General features: G+C 42.1%; 1 protein-coding gene across 2 annotated transcripts in view; it reads left to right on the top strand.

Annotated features, from left to right (window-relative positions):
- Window positions 1-18,836, top strand: part of LGI2 (leucine rich repeat LGI family member 2) — a 64,406-nt gene that overhangs the window by 4,078 nt on the left and 41,492 nt on the right. For both annotated transcript variants that reach the window (XM_040420559.1, XM_040420560.1), the window contains exon 2: window positions 884-955. In XM_040420559.1, the coding sequence (XP_040276493.1) occupies window positions 884-955 (72 nt within the window). The remainder of the gene's footprint in view (window positions 1-883; window positions 956-18,836) is intronic.

Raw genomic sequence — 18,836 nt, forward strand, 5'->3', positions numbered from 1 at the left:
CGCTGAAAGAGCAGAGCTTTGGTGCGAGAAGAGCAATGGTGACGCCCTGGTTGCACCAAACATTTCATTTGCACATTATGAAAGATGCTCATATCTCAGGAACAGAACCTCGCATCAAAAAGCAGAAAAAAACATTTTATTCAGATGAACTACAGCTATCTAAATGTGCTATTGATTTAATAGGGAGGTCTCTGGTGGCAGATTCCCTTTAAGGACCAGAACCTAAGAGCGACTGCTCTCTCTGCACAACCTATAGCTATGCCCCTGCATGTGATTGAAACTCTTTGGGGGAGATTTGCCATCTCTCTATACCTTGGTTTTGGCATAAAAACCCAAATATGCGACTTTTTAGATGCCGTTAGACTAAGATTAGTTGCAGCTGGCGTTTTTTACTCTGTCCATGGCAGTTTCCAAAAAGAGGCCTTGGTGAGGGTGGAGTATAGGTGGAGCCATGGGCCCCAAAACGTTTATCATCATTTATACTAGAAACTGAAATCTATGCCACCTATGAATGGGAGTAGATTTCAGTCTTGCGCACGGACTGCCGGAGGAGTCATTTAAATTATGACGAGGACTGGTAAATCAGGGCCTTTGTCCCTCGAATACATGTTAATGGTAAATGTATGGCGCAAGACTGATATTCAATTTAGTCGCATTGCGTTTTCTATTGCAGTTCACAATGCCACAACATTTGCTTGGTTTTGGATACTACACCGATCCACTGTTTGCCATCATTTAACTTTTTGGCTTGTTCTTCGCATTTTAGTGCATCCATTTCCTGGTACAGTACATTATATTTGTGCAGAGGTTTATAATCAGTTTATGCCCTATAATGTGCCATAAACAATCTGTGTGTGACTTTTATTTCCCTTCGCTCTTGTAGGAGTCTGGTCAATGGGACGTTTTCTGAGCTGAAGGACAGAATGTTTTCTCATCTGCCCTCCCTACAGCTGCTGTGAGTACTGCACGCCATAACAAAAACCGCACTGTAGCCTCTTTCATGGCTGATGGTACCGGGCATCATTGGCATTCCGAACACATCCCTTCTAACTGTGCCACAGAAAGTGTGCTCCATGCTCGGATGTAGTTTTCCCTGTACCAAACATCTAGTAATTGTAGCAGGATCTCTGCAATAGTTTTTCTGCTTCTGCACACATCAAGATTTTATCATAGTCTGCATTGTAGATCAGGAAGCATATAAAATAGCTGCCATTCTCCTGTATACAACCACAATGATGTCCTCATAGACGCACACAATGAAACCTTTGTTAAAAAGATGGAGGAGATGAAAAGAAGGCTCTCAGGGCATTCATTGAAAATGTTAGAGATGTTTAATGAGGACACTTTAAACAACAGTGTAAAGATAACATAAAATAAGATGAAATAAGATACCATATAAAATATACAAGAAATCTAGCAGTCCTAGGTAATATACATAAAATGATAATGACTGATCCATTATAAAACCATGAAAAGACAGCGTCCATTCTTGTGTTCAATAGTTAATCCACGTGGAAATGATTAGCGCTAAATGATGTCTTAGGCTACGTTCACATCTGCATTGGAGGCTCCGCAGTGGCGTGCCTAAGGTGTTTGGCACCTGGGGTTGGTCCATTCTCTGGAACACCCTCTCCACCCCAATACTTTGAAAAATTGTACCCCCTCACAGTACTATTGCCCTCATTTTACAACCTTCATAGTAGTTTTGTTCAGATATGTGCCCCCTCTCGGTAGTTATGCCCATATTGTGCCCCCTCATGGTAGTTATGCCCATATTGTGTATCTTTGTATCCTCACAGTATTTATGCCCTCATTGTACAAATTTCACAGTAGTTATGCCCACATTGTGTCCCTTAAAGTACTTAACCCTTCATTGTTCCACCTTCACATTAGTTATGCCCTCATTGTGCTCCCCTCACAGTAGTTATGCCCTCTCTATAAACCCTTTCTCAGTAGTAATGCACTATCTGTGCCCCCTTTACAGTTGTAATGTCCTCTTTGTGCCCCCTCACAGTAATTATTCCCTCTCTGTGCCCCTTCAGAGTAGTTATGCCCTCACTGTGCCCCCATAACAGTTATGCCCCCTCTCAGTAGTAACGCCCTCTGTGCTCCTTCTAAGTAGTAATGCCCATTGTGCCCCCTTCACAGCAGTAATGCCCATTGTGCCCCTTCACAGTAGTAATGCCTACTGTACCACTTCACTGTAGTAATGCCCACTCTGTGCCCCATAACAGTTATGCCCACACCCTTCACAGTAGTAATGCCCTCTGTGCCCTCTTCACAGTAGTAATGCCAATTGTGCCCCTTTCAAAGAAACCAAACGGATCCCATTATAGTCAATGGGGTCTGGTCGACTCAGTTTACTTCAGCTCTGTGCCGAATCCGGCACTTCTGTTATTTTATCTTGTTCGCTCCTATAACGGAAATAACAAATGCTGATGTAAATGAGCCCTTAGTTGTTAAATCTTCCTAATTAATATGACTAGAGATGGTGATAAAATGTAAATTGATCCCAATAAACATTATTTATAAAAAAAAGATCATATCTGAAGCATAATGGTGCGCTCAGAACTGCAGTTATCCATCCATAGATATTACCAATGGTATAATAACTGTTGTAGTTCTTTCTTTAATATAGTATGTAACCGATCCAGCTAAAACAAGCTCTACGATATTACACACAGTATATGATGGCGACTCACCATTGATTGTTGATCTTGAGGTAATTCTCATCAGGAGCATGGAGGGCATTGCATACAGAGGCGCCCAACTGGCAGAGAGGATCGGCATTCCCCTGCACGTGGGATGCGCAGCAGCACCGGTGTAACGTTATATTTCCCTACCTCGTGAGATTTCCCTACCCTCGTCACTTCCGGTCGCACCGGACATGACGTGAGGAGGTGTGCCGCGCAGGCGCATAACGACGGAGTAGGGAAATTTTAACAGCAGAGTTAGCTGGACACTAGCCGACACTGCGCATGCGCCGGTGTAACGTTATATTTCCCTACCTTGTGAGATTTCCCTACCCTCGTCACTTCCGGTCGCACTGGGCATGACGTGAGGAGGTGTGCCGCAACGCGCAGGCACACAACGACAGGGTAGGGAAATTTCACAGCAGAGTGCGCATGCGCCGGGAGCCTCACCAGCGGTTAGGGTAGGGAAAATTTACGGGCCAGTGCGCATGGATGTTCTCAGCTGGACACCGACCGACACTGCGCATGCGCTGGGAGCCTCAACAGTGGTTAGGGTAGGGAAAAAGAATTGGCCCGTAATTTTTCCCTTCCCTAACCGCTGGTGAGGCTCCCAGCGCATGCGCAGTGTCGGCTGGTGTCCAGCTAACTCTACTGTTAAAATTGTCCGGTGCGACCAGAAGTGACGAGGCTAGGGAAATCTCACAAGGTAGAGAAATATAACGTTACACCGACACTGGTGTGGCCATACCAGTGCCGGTGCTGCTGCGCATCCCACGTGCAGGGTGCTGTGCTGCCCTATGGATGAGGTGGTGCCCAGCGTAGGTCATGAATACGATTGAGCATCCGTCCTGCAGTACATCAGTCACCCCCCAAACCAGCCTTTGTTGCATTTACATTTCGTTTGGGGATAATTCCATTTTAATTTTGATATATTAATAAAGTTTTGTTGTTTTCTTTTTAAGCCGTCTACCCCCTTTTAGTGATTCACTTTTGGTTAGTGACAGCAAACACTTCTACTAATTACGTATCAGTTAAAAGAATAGTAGAATGGGGACAATGATGGTAGGCTAAATGCGTTTTGGGGTTCCTGTTCCCCTCCTCAGTAGCCAAAATAGATCTAAGCTACTACCTTCACATGGACTAGTTTATAGGTACTAAGGTAAACGGTAAGAAATGGAGCGGATACTGATAAATACATTTTTAGATATTTCAATAATAAAAACTGGACTGGCTTATATTCACAATTGGGCTAAAGAAAGACCAACTATAAGACCATATTGTGCTAGTAATATATATCCAGCCAAGGTATATGCCTACAGATAGGTATATAAAGAGCAAAATAAATAAAAAAAATAAAAAATTAACAATAAACTGCAGTGAAATAAATCAGATGGAACCATGAGGATCTGGTGGGTCACAGATCTGTCCATGTGCTGATAAAAAGCCCAACACGGATGGATAGGGGACCAACAAGAACCCACATTTAAAGAAATCCAAAAAGTTCAATTTCTGCATTCAAACCTCTGGAAACTAAGGATTTAAAGTTGTAAATCATCCTTGATTCTGTTCTGGACATTTTACTCACATAATCACCTCCTCGACAGTCTTTACTGATCGAATGTACAGCTAAAAATCTGAACTGGCTAGGATGACTGCGAGGGAATGTCTTAAAGTGTGCTGAAAGGGTATGTTTTTCATAGCCAGTAGTAGTTTTTTGGCTTCTAGAAGTCCTGCCAATATATTATTTTTTTGCAATTACATTCAATAATATAGACCAACCTCACAATACAACAGGTAAGTACCTCCTGTAGTTTATATGTATAACTAGCAGAAGGACCCGGCTTTGCACGGGTAGATTTCATCTATTTCATTTAATGTTTCTGTGTGTCGTTAAAAGATATCGACAGTATCCCCCATAACAGTGACCTCTACAGTACCCCGCCCCTTTAACAGTGACCTCCACAGCTGCCTGCCCCCTTAACAGTAACATCTACAGCGCCCTCCCCTTTAACAGTGACCTCCACAGCAGCTGCCCCTTTATTAGTGACCTCCACAGTACCCCGTCTCGTTAACAGTAATTTTCACAATAACCCACCCCCTTAACAGTGAACTCCACAGAGCTCTGTTCCCTTAAAATGTGACCGCCACAACACCCCACCCCATTAACAGTGACCTCTACAGCACCCCGCCCCTTAACACTGACCCCCCACAGTTCCCTGTCTCCTTAAAATGGGACCTCCACAGCAGCCTACCCCCTTAACTTTGACCTTCACAGCATCCTGCCCCTTTAACAGTGAGTTCCACAGCGCCCCACCCTTTCCACAGGGGACTGCCCCCTTAACAGTGAACTCTACAGCACCCGCCCCTTAACACTGACCATAGGTTACAGTTCCCTTAACTGACCTCCACCATTCCCGGCCCAGAGACCTCCACAGTACCCCGCTCCCTTAAAAGTGACCTCCACTGTACCCAGCTCCCTTAACAGTGAGCTCACAGTACCTCACTGCCTTAACAGTGACCTCACAGTACCCTGCTGCCCCTTTAATAGTGGCCTCCACAGTCCCCTCCTCCCTTAATTGACCTCCACAGTGCCCACCCCTTTAACAGTGACCTCTATAGTGGCCGCCCCTTTATTAGTTACCTCCACAGTACCCAGTCTCGTTAACAGTGATTTCCACAACACTCCTGCCCCTTAACAGTGACCTCTAGAGCACCCCACCCCTTAACACTGACCTCCATAGCGGATCGTCCCCTTAACTGTGACCTCCACAGTTCCCTGCCCCCTTAACAGAGACCTCCACAGCGCCCGCCCCTTTAACAGTGACCTTCACAGCATCCCACCCCTTAATGGTGACCTCCACAGCGGCACTCCCATTTAACATTAACCTCCACAGTGGCTGCCCCTTCATTAGTGACCTCCACAGTACCCCATCTCCTTAACAGTGATTTCCACCCCCTTAACAGTGGCCTCTACAGCAATCTGCCCCTTAACACTGACCTCCATATCGGACCGTCCCCTTAACTGTGACCTCCATACCAGCCTGCCCCTAGGGTGGCCAGAGGTCCGGTTTTAGGCCGGACAGTCCAGCTTTCAGACTCATTGAATTTTACCTTTATTTTTTCAATCCTCGTCAGCTGCGGAGTGGGAGGGACTTGGCCTAATCTGGGTCGTGGTTTAGCGAGGCCAGGGGGCGGGGTTTTTAAGTCCGTCTTTTGAGGGTGGCCTGAATAGCCACTCTACCTGCCCCCTTAACTGTGACCACTCTGCTCCCTTAACAGTGTCATCCACAGTGCCCTGCCCCTTTAAAGCTGACCTACAGCAGTGAAGAAAAATGGCTGGGTTGTTATGGAAACCTGGGGTAAAACTGTGTGTATGTGGAGACTAAGGGCCTGCGAGCTTCTATTGGCTGATAAGGACATATGACCAGGCTTCTATTAGCTAATGCATTTTTGGGGAATTTCTCAGGAATGGTACGTCCTAGAGAGCTGAGACCCGGTCTAAAACCTTCCGGACACCAGACTCAATTTCGTGATTGTAAATGCGACGGTGCGGATTCCTTTAGTGGACATACACACATACATACACTCAGCTTTATATATTAGATTATTAATGGTAAACTTTAGGAGGGAAGTTCTTCTAGGGAAATTGGTCATTTTACACCCTTCACATGTACCACACCTAAAAGAGCCTTCCATTCCCACCCATGATGCCAGCCTTACTGGTACAGATGATTGTAAAATTTTCTGAATATTTATACTGCTCTGATTAACAGTCTATATTCTTTATGTAAATAAATTAGAATCTGTAAGAGAGGAGATTCTAACTTATTATCATAAAGACCAAGCCAATAAGAGCTTGTGATCTGCGATAAGTTTGAAGACAAAAAGAAGGCAGTGGTAAATCAAAATATATATATATATATATATATATATATATATATACAGTGGATATAAAAAGTCTACACACCCCTGTTAAAATGTCAGGTTTCTGTGCTGTAAAAAATATGAGACAAAGATAAATCATTTCAGAGCTTCTTCCACCTTTAATATGACCTATAAACTGTACCACTCAATTGAAAAACAAACTGAAATCTTTTAGGTGGAGGGAAGACAAAAAAAAACTAAAATAATGTGGTTGCATAAGTGTGCACACCCTCTTAAGACCGTGGATGTAGCTGTGTTCAGAATTAAGCAATCACATTCAAAATCATGTTAAATAGGAGTGAGAATACACCTGCCATCATTTAAAGTGCCTCTGATTAACCCCAAATAAAGTTCAGCTGCTCTAGTTAGTCTTTCCTGAAATTGTCTTAGTCGCATCCCACAGCAAAAGCCATGGTCCATAGAGAGCTTCCAAAGCATCAGAGGGATCTCATTGTTAAAAGGTATAAGTCAGGAGAAGGGTACAAAAGAATTTCAAAGGCATTAGATATACCATGGAACACAGTGAAGACAGTCATCATCAAGTGGAGAAAATTTGGCACAACAGTGACATTACCAAGAACTGGACGTCCCTCCAAAATTGATAAAAAGACAAGAATAAAACTGGTCTGGGAGGCTACCAAAAGGCCTACAGCAACATTAAAGGAGCTGTAGAAATATCTGGCAAGTACTGGCTGTGTGGTACATGTGACAACAATCTCCCGTATTGTTCATATGTCTGGGCTATGGGCAAGAGTGGCAAGATGAAAGCCTTTTCTTATGAAGAAAAACATCCAAGCCAGGCTTCATTTTGCAAAAACACATCTGAAGTCTCCCAAAAGCATGTGGGAAAAGGTGTTATGGTCTGATGAAAACAAGGTTGAACTTTTTGACAATAATTCCAAAAGATATGTTTGGCGCAAAAACAACACTGCACATCACCAAAAGAACACCATACCCACAGTGAAGCATGGTGGTGGCAGCATCATGCCAAGGGGCTGTTTTTCTTCAGCTGGAACTGGGGCCTTAGTTAAGCTAGAGGGAATTATGAACAGTTCCAAATACCAGTCAATATTGGCACAAAACCTTCAGGCTTCTGCTAGAAAGCTGAACATGAAGAGGAACTTCATCTTTCAGCATGACAATGACCCAAAGCATTCATCCAAATCAACATAGGAATGGCTTCACCAGAAGAAGATTAAAGTTTTGGAATGGCCCAGCCAGAGCCCAGACCTGAATCCGATTGAAAATCTGTGGGGTGATCTGAAGAGGGCTGTGCACAGGAGATGCCCTCGCAATCTGACAGATTTTGAGTGTTTTTGCAAAGAAGAGTGGGCAAATCTTGCCAAGTCAAAATGTGCCATGCTAATAGACTCATACCCAAAAAAAAATTTGTTCTGTAATAAAATCAAAAGGTGCTTCAACAAAGTATTAGTTTAAGGGTGTGCACACTTATGCAACCATATTTTATTTTTATATTTTTTCTTCCCTCTACCTAAAAGATTTCAGTTTGTTTTTCAATTGAGTTTTACAGTTTATAGGTCACGTTAAAGGTGGAAAAAGTTCTGAAATGATTTATCTTTGTCTAATTTTTTTACAGCACAGAAACCTGACATTTTAACACGGGTGTGTAGACTTTTTATGTCCACTGTATATGTGCAAATATATTATTTTCGTTCTCCTATAAAATATAGGAAAGTATATACTATACCAGTGTATCGGCTAGCAGAAATCAGTTTCAAGATTCCGGACTATAGACTGGTCTGGTCCTATTTGTTCCTGGACGGTTGTGTCCTCCTTGAAAAGATTGAGGAATGGAATGATGTTTTCAAGGAATGGGTGGATCCCCTGGATGACTGGATAGGTGGTCCTAGTTCATCGGATGGGTCTGATGATTTCCTCAAGTTGGTGTATCAGATGGGATCAGATGGCATTTTCTCTGTCAGCTCATGCCACCTTTTTATCCCATTCAAAAATGGGATTGGTCTGGTTTGATCATTTACTAGTGACATCACAAATGTTAATTCCCCCAACTATATCATAATGCATATCTTAATTTTTACTCTACCACTAGATGGCACTAGGGGCTCTATGTAAAAAGTTTTGACAATTATAGCTTTTTCCTATATTTTCCCTTTTAATTTGAAGAAGGGGTAATCTTTAACTGGGATTTTAGACAGAACTTCTAGAACAATAGAATGTAAATATAAAGGTAAATCCAGGATTAGACCTCTATTTTCAAGGACTTGTGGGTACACAACTCCTAGACATGACTAAACACCTTTCCTAGTCATTGTGATAAAACAGGATTCAAGTGATATTTTGCCCTTTGTCTTGATAAAGACATTGTTTGCTTATGGACATCTGTATTCACAATCCCCCCCTTCCCGAGATCTTCTGAGAAACAGATAATTAACTTCACACCAGTCTCACTCTCTGACATAGCACTCTGAAACTACATTGGAATTTCCACCTCAATTCTAACACTAAATGAATATCCCTTTATCAAACTTCTAGTTATATAAAACACCCAATTTTATAACATATCATATAAAAACCCAAAATCCATTCATATGAGGATTATTATAAACATTACAATTAATACTAAATTATATTCTTTTATCTTACTGAAAATAAACTAAAACTCAGCACATTTCTATTTGGTCACCTATCTGTGTAACTATAGACAGTATTTTATGATACGTCTCTGTAAAGGCATAAAGACTTTTATAATATGTGTTAAACACCCTCCTCTCAAGAGAATACTTATGCAAACATTTCTGCACAAATCCTTTATCTCAGAGTTAGGGATTCTAAGTCCAATGTGTTTGAACTCATATTGCCCTTTTGACTAAATAAGACAAGATGGCTTCTCCTAATGTTCATGTCCATATATCTGTATAGGCCTTATACTATGGACTCTTTTTATATCCAATAGTTCTGACAAAGTCAGGGCTGTTTGGATTGAAAGATTGATCTCTTTCGTATATAGACAATAGGGGGGTTTCATAGGCAGTTTTGACCCTAATATAGTATCTACTTTAAAGGCTATGTACACCTTTGGGGGCTTTTATTTTTATTATTGCATTTTACTCATTTTGAGCTAAAAGTCATTTTTTGAATTGGAGCCCTTATTTCTGTACATGACTGAGATGCTCTAGGAGCAGCCTCTGGATTTTCTCTCTTTTCCATCAGTTGGGCAGCTGACGGGTTTCTTATCTCTGTTCTCTGACATTGTAAACACTCATTATAGCTTAGTTCTTATGTTACTGATAAGAATGTGGCTTAAATAAACGTTTATGACCTCTTATGGTCTCTTTACATGGGACGACGATCTAGGAGATCACTAGCGGAGGAGACCAGTGCATTTACATGCATCTCCTCTAGCTCTTCCAGAGTATGGGGAGGGGTGATCGCTAATGCCATTGCTCTTCCTTATACTGTCTTGTTTTCCAGCAAATCGTGTTTACACAGCACATTCTGCCACTGGGAAATGATGTGTAGTGTCCCACTAGGTAAAGGTGGGCACTACACAAGGGTGAATGTGCCTTATTACATTTAATGTCATGTGTATGCATTTCCCTGTGTTAACTGGGTGTCAGGCCTGTCAGGGTGCAGTTTAGCCTCCCAGGCGTTAGAGGGAGCTAGAGAGCCCTAGATATATATAGGTAGGCCCAGACAGGGGAGTGGTAGTGCATTCCAGGGGACTAGAGGAGTTACTTTGTCTACCTGAAGCTCCTGAGGCTAGGATTAGCTCAGTTGAGATACCCCAGTAGAAGGACAGGACCTCCTGGGAGAAAACCTGCAGTTACCTTCAAGCCAAGTAAGGATATTTCCAGCCAAGATAAGTAAACTAATAGGCAGAGGAACTATAAAGCAAAGCAAGGATTAATACGGGAGGAAGATATATATTTACCAAGGATTTAAGCCAGCATTTAGGCATCCGGGCCTTGGGATTGAAACCAGACAGGAGTTCTAAAAGAACAGTGTACACTATTTCTGAGGAAAGGTACAACCTGATTCTGAGTGTGTTGTGGATTTACCCTCTGAGTATCTTGCAGGATCAATACCTGCCATCTTGTGAAATAAGCCTGCTTGTGAAGCTTGTGATATAAAGGACTGCATTACTATCTTGATGTACAAAGTTGGACTGTTTAAGTAAAGCAACGTTTGGTTCACTATACCACCTGTGTACCTCACTTATTCCAACTATAAATCGGTGTGCCACCGTTACAGGCACTGGCGTCACGAATCCAGAAGGGACCTTGCCCCAGGCACACAAAATACCAGTAACATCCAGGGCACCTCATCCACCATCAGGCCTGGTCCCTACATACCGAGTGTGCCCCAGAGGAACTGTGTCTACCTCTCCTTCACTGCCGCATGCCTGCCCAGGGTTCTCCAATACAGTGAGCAACCCTCGATTGCCCATAACCGTGACCTCGCTTCGCTATACCCTGCAGGTCTGGCGTGCTGCAGATGATCTTTTGTGCTGCACAAAAGATACAATTATCCGATGAACAAGCGCTTTGCTCGTTGATCGGGTAATCCGCGGTGCATTTACACCGCCAATTCATCGCTAACGTTACTAGCTGGTTAGCGATGATCTGTTCAATTGTGGGCCTGTGTAAAGGGCCCTTTGGTAAATTAGAGATAAGGTTTATTAGATGACCAGCACAAAGTGAAAGTGAACGTACCAGTCACACAGTTTAGAAAAACAGTTAACCCTTTGTCAAAGAACTTTTAAATTTTTTTAAATAAAGGCCATTTGAAAATATGATTTTAGCAAAAAATGAGTAAAATGCAATCATAAACAAAAATTGCTTCCAAACGTGTACATAGCCTTTAATCAAATGTATATCCTATCTAAGGCTCCAACTTTATCCCAGGATTTTTGTACATATCATTCTGGATAATCTTTGTCTAAAAGCTGTTGTGTGAGGGCTGCAGCCTCCTTTTTAAAAGTATTCTCCCTGGTACAGTTACGTTTTAGTCTCCTGTACTGGCTAAAAAGAACATTTAGTAGCCTACTTGGCAGATGGCAACTGGAGCCTAAAAACAATTCCTTGCTGTGGGTTTACTGTATGTAAAATATTCCAAATATCTTGTACAACTGTAACGCATAAGTCTACAAATTCTATCAAGCTTTCATATCCACCTGTTTTGGGCTGTATATCAGCACACAGATGGGTCTGTGAACCACTAGATCCACATGGTTCCATCTGATTTATTTCATTGTAGTTTATTTTTATTTTGTATCCTTTTGGGATGTGAACCCACCCTTTGTCTACCATCACTGTCCATTCTATTATTCCCCCGGATTATCATTATATCTTGTTATCAAGCAACCAACAAGGAAGAGGCACACTGTGGCACCACAGAGCACAGCCAGTTCACGGAGTCCACTGCACATACATGAGGTTTCAATATGACAACTGACAACGCCGTCGTGAGTCGCCACCATACCTTGTGTAATATCGTAGAGCTTGTTTTAGCTGGATCGGTTACATACTATATTGAAGAAAGAATAACAACAGTTATTATACCATTGGTAATATCTATGGATGGATAACTGCAGTTCTGAGCGCACCATTATGCTTCCGATATGATCTTTTATTATGAATGCCGTTTATTGGAATCAACTGACATTTTATCACCATTTCTAGTCATATTATTTTTCAACGAAGACATCATTCAGCGCTAATTATTTCCAAGCACAAGGATGGACGCTATCTTTTCATATTTATATGATGTATTTGTCATTATCATTTCAGCGCTGGGCCCTCAGCGTTTATGCACATTACCTAGCATAGCTATATTTCTGGACTGGTATATTTTATATGTTGTTATTTTATCTTATTTAATACTTTTCCATATTTTTAGTGTCCTCATTAAACATTTCTAATATTTTCAATTAATGTCTTGAGAGTGGTGTTGAGCGAAGCATTCAAAGCGGAATTCGGTCCGGAATTTAGGAAAACTTCAATTCGCAACGAATCTGAATTTGCTTTGTAAAATGGCGGCTGCATGTGTTACAAAACAAAACTAAGTCTAGAGGAGACAAGCCTAGAAATAAAAGATTACCCATAATGCCCTGCAGCCAGCCAATCTGCAGATAGCCATCCCCATGTTACAGCCCTTTAAAACCCTCATCCTGTGCGGTCTCTGCCATTGTCCTGTGAGCTGGGCATAGGGAGAGACGTGGCAAGCGCTCATGTGCTACGGACAGTGTTGCTGAAAACAATTAATAGAAGAATATTGGAGAGGTAGACTGCAGGGAGAGCGCAGGGAGACTTATTCTGCATCAGTTTTATTTATTTATTCCTACATTTACTTATATCAGCCGTAAACAAAGATATGTAACTCAATATGAATAAAATTAAAGCCTTTATTATTCCACTGCCAGCGTGCCAACCAATACCATTCGGTCTGCACCCCTTAGGGGGGCCAGGTCTTTATGGTGACCATCCTCATCTTTTACTTCTTCCAAATCATCCTTCAAAGTTTCCATGTCCTAGAAAAGTCAGCTAGATGCAGCGAGAGGAGGAGCTGGATGTTCCTGATGACATGTTCTCATTGATATTAGATGATGTGGAAAAGGAGGAAAAGCAGATGGCATAAGAAGGGCTCCCACCTGTAGGGCAGGAGAGCGCTGGGGTTGGAGAAGTGGGTATGTCAGAACTGATTAATATTCTGTGTTTACTGTCAACCTGCAGGCGATTACAGGTCTGCGCATGCGCCGGGATATAGGAGGAGTTGGTTTCGCTTTTGATCTTTGAAATTTTTTTAATACCAGATCCGTTATTCCGGATGATACCGGATGAGACGGATCCGGTATATCATCGGATCCATCTAACGGATCCGGAAAACAAGGCTTTCCGTTTGCATACAGTTTGCCAGATCCAGCAGGCAGTTCCGGCAACGGAACTGCCTGCTGGATTCCAACAACATTAGTGTGAAAGTACCCTTAGAACAAAGGTTTATGTGAATCGACTTTGGATGTTTCATCCGAAGTTGATTCGCTCACCCCTAGTAGTAATCGTCCCTAAGTCTTAGGGCTCATGCACACGGCGGTTGTGCGGCCGTTCCGTGAATTGGGGACCGCAATTTGCGGTCCCCAATGCACGGGCAACATCAGTGCGGAGGCCGGGACGGATCGAGACCCATTTAACTTGAATGGGTCAGTGATCCATCCGCACCATAAAAAACTAGAACATGTTCTATTTTTTTTGCGGTGCGGAGGCACGGACAGAAACACCACAAAAGCACTCCGTAGTGCTTCCGTGGGGTTCCAATCCATGCTTCCGTTCAAGTAAATGGGTCCGCATCCGTGATGCGGGATGCACACTGCTGTGTGCATGAGCCCTTACTATGAGTACACTTTGCAATCTTTCCAAATAGCCACAGGCATACAATTCCGTTCTCATTAAAGAGGTTGGCCCGTCTTGTACATTTGGGACATATCGCTAAGATATGTCCCCATTGTCTCATAGATGCGGGTCCCACCTCTGGGACTCGCACCTACACCAAGAATGGAGCCCCGAAAGTTGTGGAGGGCGCACTGCACATGCTTAGCCGCCCTCCATTCATCTCTATGGGGCCGCCGAAAATAGCCGATCACTGGCTCAGCTATTTCCGTCGGCCCTATAGAAATTATTGGGAGTGGTGGCCGCACAAGGGCGGTGTGCTCCTATTCCCTTCTTTGCGGAGAGCGCTTGGTGGTGGCCGGACTCGGGGAAACCCAGGGTCCTCCAGCCACCACCTTCCCTGCTCCATTCTCGGTGTAGGTGTGGGTCCCAGAGGTGGGACCCGCACCTATCAGACAATGGGGGCATATCCTAGCCTGGCAAATATGCCCCCGTGTGCATGTAGCCTTAGGTTGATCTCTGGCAGCTTTCGGCCTCAGAGATGAAGATTCCCTGGCCCAGACTTCTCCCCAGACATACTTCTCATGAGCTCATGTGTCTCTAGCTCTGATGATCAAACACTCCCACCAAAACAAGCCATGGGGGCAGGTCCAGCCTGTCTCCTGACAATCTAACTAGGACTGCCAGTGATAACTATTTGCTGCCCAAACATAACCAGTGTATGGAAAAGAATACTTTACCAACAAATCACAACATCTAACTCCTTAGCATTAAATTAACCCTTTGCAGTGATCCACTGGGTCACTGAACCTGTCTCGGCACGAGTTTCTCCTGGAAGGTTTCTTCCTGGTTTTATATTGTTTTCTTAACAGGTGAGTACTATAAAACCAGTGTCTACAAAATACCAAGATGTTGCAGTACTTTATAGAAGGAGGACGGTAAAGTGTGAGACTCCAGTGTGGTTACCTGTGGCATTCTGTTTCTTCATAAATGATTAAATAAATTAGCATAATATTTTGAACCAATTTGATTCAATAAAATAAAAGGCATATTTAAAGATGATAGTTCCTCCCCTTACCTAGAGAGCCCCGCTGCAACCGCACAGACTGCTTATACGGTATGTCCACCTCTGCTCCGTAATACGGTGATCACTGACTGTACCCATGCAAATATATCCCTTCAAATGCTGGGTGATATATGAAGAACATATAGCTGTTTCCTAATAACCTACACAGCTCATCTATTATTAATCATAAACGGTAGACGTAAAAGAAGTCTCCTGTAAAGAGAGGTATTTTAGCTCTCATTATTCCCCCAGAACCTTTATAACTCTAATTCCACCTACGTAATGGTATTTGTCACATTGTTAATTCACATTAGACGCTTTTCGGATGTGGTATTTGCAGGAATCAGCAGTTCACATTTACTATACCTCCATCCAGAATAAGAGAAAGCGTTGCATTGTCCCCGGCCTGGACCTCATTAATCAACACTTTGGAAAACGTATGTGTGCACTAAATGCATTCTTCATGCAAAGTACATAGCTGGGAATCATAATGAATTAGGGGGCGAAACGGATTACAATTTATTATATTCTGAGCTATTTTATATCTGTCAGATTCTTAAAGACGTGCTAAGCCTATCACAGAAATCGAATTAACGGGAGTCCATCACCAGAAATTCCATCACCAGAAAATGCCTTGTAGAGCTAGCACAGCTGAATGTAATGATACCTTTCACTTAGTGATCCATTGCTTAATTGCAGATAAGTGCACCGAGGGCGGGTCCAAGCCACGCTGTGCACCCCTGCTCCTCCTGTTTCCTCTGCCAGCTCCTCCCTCTCCTTCCTGGTTCCTGCATAGCCACCTCATCTGCTTCTGTCATGGCAGCAATGATTGCTGCTAGCAATTCATTCCTAACTTCTAGAAGGAATAATAAAGGAATGGCACAACATAGTCATAAGTATAAATGCTCCAGAATTGCAATTACAAGGGAAATGCAGGTAGTTACTAAAACACAAATGTCAGCAGAGGTTACAGGTCCTCTCTTAACTCTTTTTTTTTTTTTTTTTTTAATGGTATTGTTTATTTTACCATAGCTTGTATTGGAAAAAATTCTTTGTACAATGAAGATGGAAAAGTTTTTTGGGGGGAGGGGTTTGTTTTTCGATGTTCACTATGCGTTAAAAATGATATGACGATTTTATTTTGCGCTTCAGTATGGTTATGGCAATATCGAATTTATATTGTTTTGTTGTGTTTTACTACTTTTACAGAGCTGTATAAGTGCTTGTTTTTTTGTCGCGAACTGTAGTTTTTAATGGCACCATTTTGGGTTACATGTTTTTTTTTATTACTTTTTTTTCTATTTTTTTTTGGGTAGACACGGTGACCAAAAATGGCGTATCTCATGTTTTACTTTTCAAGTTACAGCATACACCACACAGGAAAAATATTTTTATATTTTGATAGATTGGACATTTTCAGGTGCAGTGATACCTGTTATTAATTGTGAAGGAAGAAGGCTAAGGAGTAGCCGAAACGTTGCATGAATCTGGGCTGTCATTGATAAATTCAAAACACTGAGTTTTTTTCACTATTTGGGATGCTGCCTCTATTTCTTCTTTTTGTGACTTTGTGCCTCGTGCATTGCTTTTCAGACACTTAGCCTTGACAGACCTGGGAACAGACCAAGGCCCCAGGCTACCATGGCAACTGATCAGAGCCCTGAGCACCACAGGGGGCTTAGATAGGAAGGCAGAGGGAAGCCCTACCTCTGCCTAACCCCAGAGAACCATGATTACTATTTATCATGGCATCTGAGTTAAATGGCTAGGGTCGGCATCATCGCCGATCCCAGTCTTTGCAGCTGGGTGCCCACTGTCTTATATAGCCACGCATGGAGAAGGCTCAGTGCATGAAAAATATGCAAAAACATGTTAGTCAACATCTCCCCAGCCTGACAAGACCATTTATGAGGAGATTCAACTACACAGTAAAAGTAGATGGGTTTTATGTGATTAGTAAAAATTTATGTTGTGTATGACATGGGTAACTCACTTATATGTTATTTGCAGTTTGGTCTTTAAATGGTTAAACAAGCTATAATGCAGCTGGGGAGGAAATGGCTTGGAGTATGAACAGCAACCTACCATGAAAATGAACGTCTGTTACTGCTATTACTTGGTAAACCTCTACCTGGGTTCATAAAGGTAGCAGTGATTTCAGGGGTTGTAGTGACAACCATTGTAGTGGAAAGGGTTCACTACTACAGTGCTTCTCCCACTGAAGTCACTAAAGGCTGGACAACCCCTTTAATATTATGTCTCAAAATGATTGGGGAGGTGGGGTGATAGCCTGACCCATACCAGCAAAAGACCCCTATTTAGATTTGGGCTATGCTCTGTGCTACACTGACCAGAAGCTTCAACCGATGTCTCTGGATGAGGGGGAGATTACTAAAACTTACCTGAAGCTACTTACTAAGTATTTCTGGAGGAGAAAAGTCATTTGATGAAAACACTCAAGTTCAATGTTGTAGAATAAATCCATCAAAATCCAATAATCTACGATAAATGAGTCAATAAAATAAGATGTTTTTAAGTCTAACCAATTGTGGGATGTCATATGCTTATACATAAGAAATGTATGCCTGTTTTTTTTGTTTAAACAGCTATAATTTTGCATGTACTGATTTTGGCTTTTTGTATAATTATTATTGCTGTTATTATTATCCTTTTGGATTGCCTTTTTCCACATTTTATTTTAATAACCGCTTAGAACTCAAATAACAGTGTTGATCTTGAAAACCACTTGACCACTAAGAGCTTTGTATGCAAAAAGATGTAGCACCTTAAATATATTCATTTACAACAGGTTTTGGCGTAGTAAGATGTTCAGTTAACATTACAAAAGGAACAAAATTACAAAAAAAAGCGCTAAATTTCATGTGAATACATTTAGCCTAGCAGTTAAGGTTTTGGAAACCAGACTGGTTGAGGGAATACTTCACAAACATAGTAATTTCTTATAGATGGTGCTTAGGTCAAAATCAATTTCATGGCCCCAAATCTGAAAGGCAACAACCTATTAGTGGACCACGAACCAGTAACTTCTTCCATAGATGTTTGTGGCTAGCTGGACACCAGAAATGTTAACGCTTTGGTGACCAAAAAAATTCCCGTAGAAGTAGTGTTGCCGAAGTAACATTAACGTTAAAAAAAAAGAATTCTAGCCAGGCACTTAATTCATGCTGCATGCTCTCCACAAGGAGTTAGCTCAATTTGCATGCTCCTGCGGTAGCCTCAGAATCTCTGAGCACAAAATGGCACTTAGAGGGTTGTTAATTACCTTCACATTCTGTGTAATTCAGAAAAATAAGGTCCATCAAAGCATCCAAAACTTAAATATTAACATCATAAAAATTTATTTTAACGCACACCTTGAGAAGATACACCTTCTGTGTGTGGAATATGATGTGCGGCATAGGCTGCACACTCCGTTCATTTTAATAAAGTAGGAAAAGTTAGGCTTTAATTACTGCAGCCCTTTACTTTCTCCCTTCTAAGATACATGGCTAAATAAATAGAGAATGGATCTCAGCTTAGCTCACAGAAACATCAGAAAGACACGCTCTGTCTCTCTCTCTCTACAGTTTGAAAGGGAGGAGTATCAAATATAATGTGTGTAGATAGAGTGACCATGACCGGGCTGCATCCCCACTATATCTGTAACATGGAAGACAATGATTACAGCTACCTGTTATTGACTTAGGCAGATGGAGAGGTTTACAGCACAAATGGCCTAGCTTTGAAGGGAAATGACTCACACTGGTATTGCACATGAGAAGCTGTGTG

The sequence above is a fragment of the Bufo bufo genome, chromosome 2 (assembly GCF_905171765.1).
Source record: "Bufo bufo chromosome 2, aBufBuf1.1, whole genome shotgun sequence".
NCBI lineage: Eukaryota > Metazoa > Chordata > Amphibia > Anura > Bufonidae > Bufo > Bufo bufo.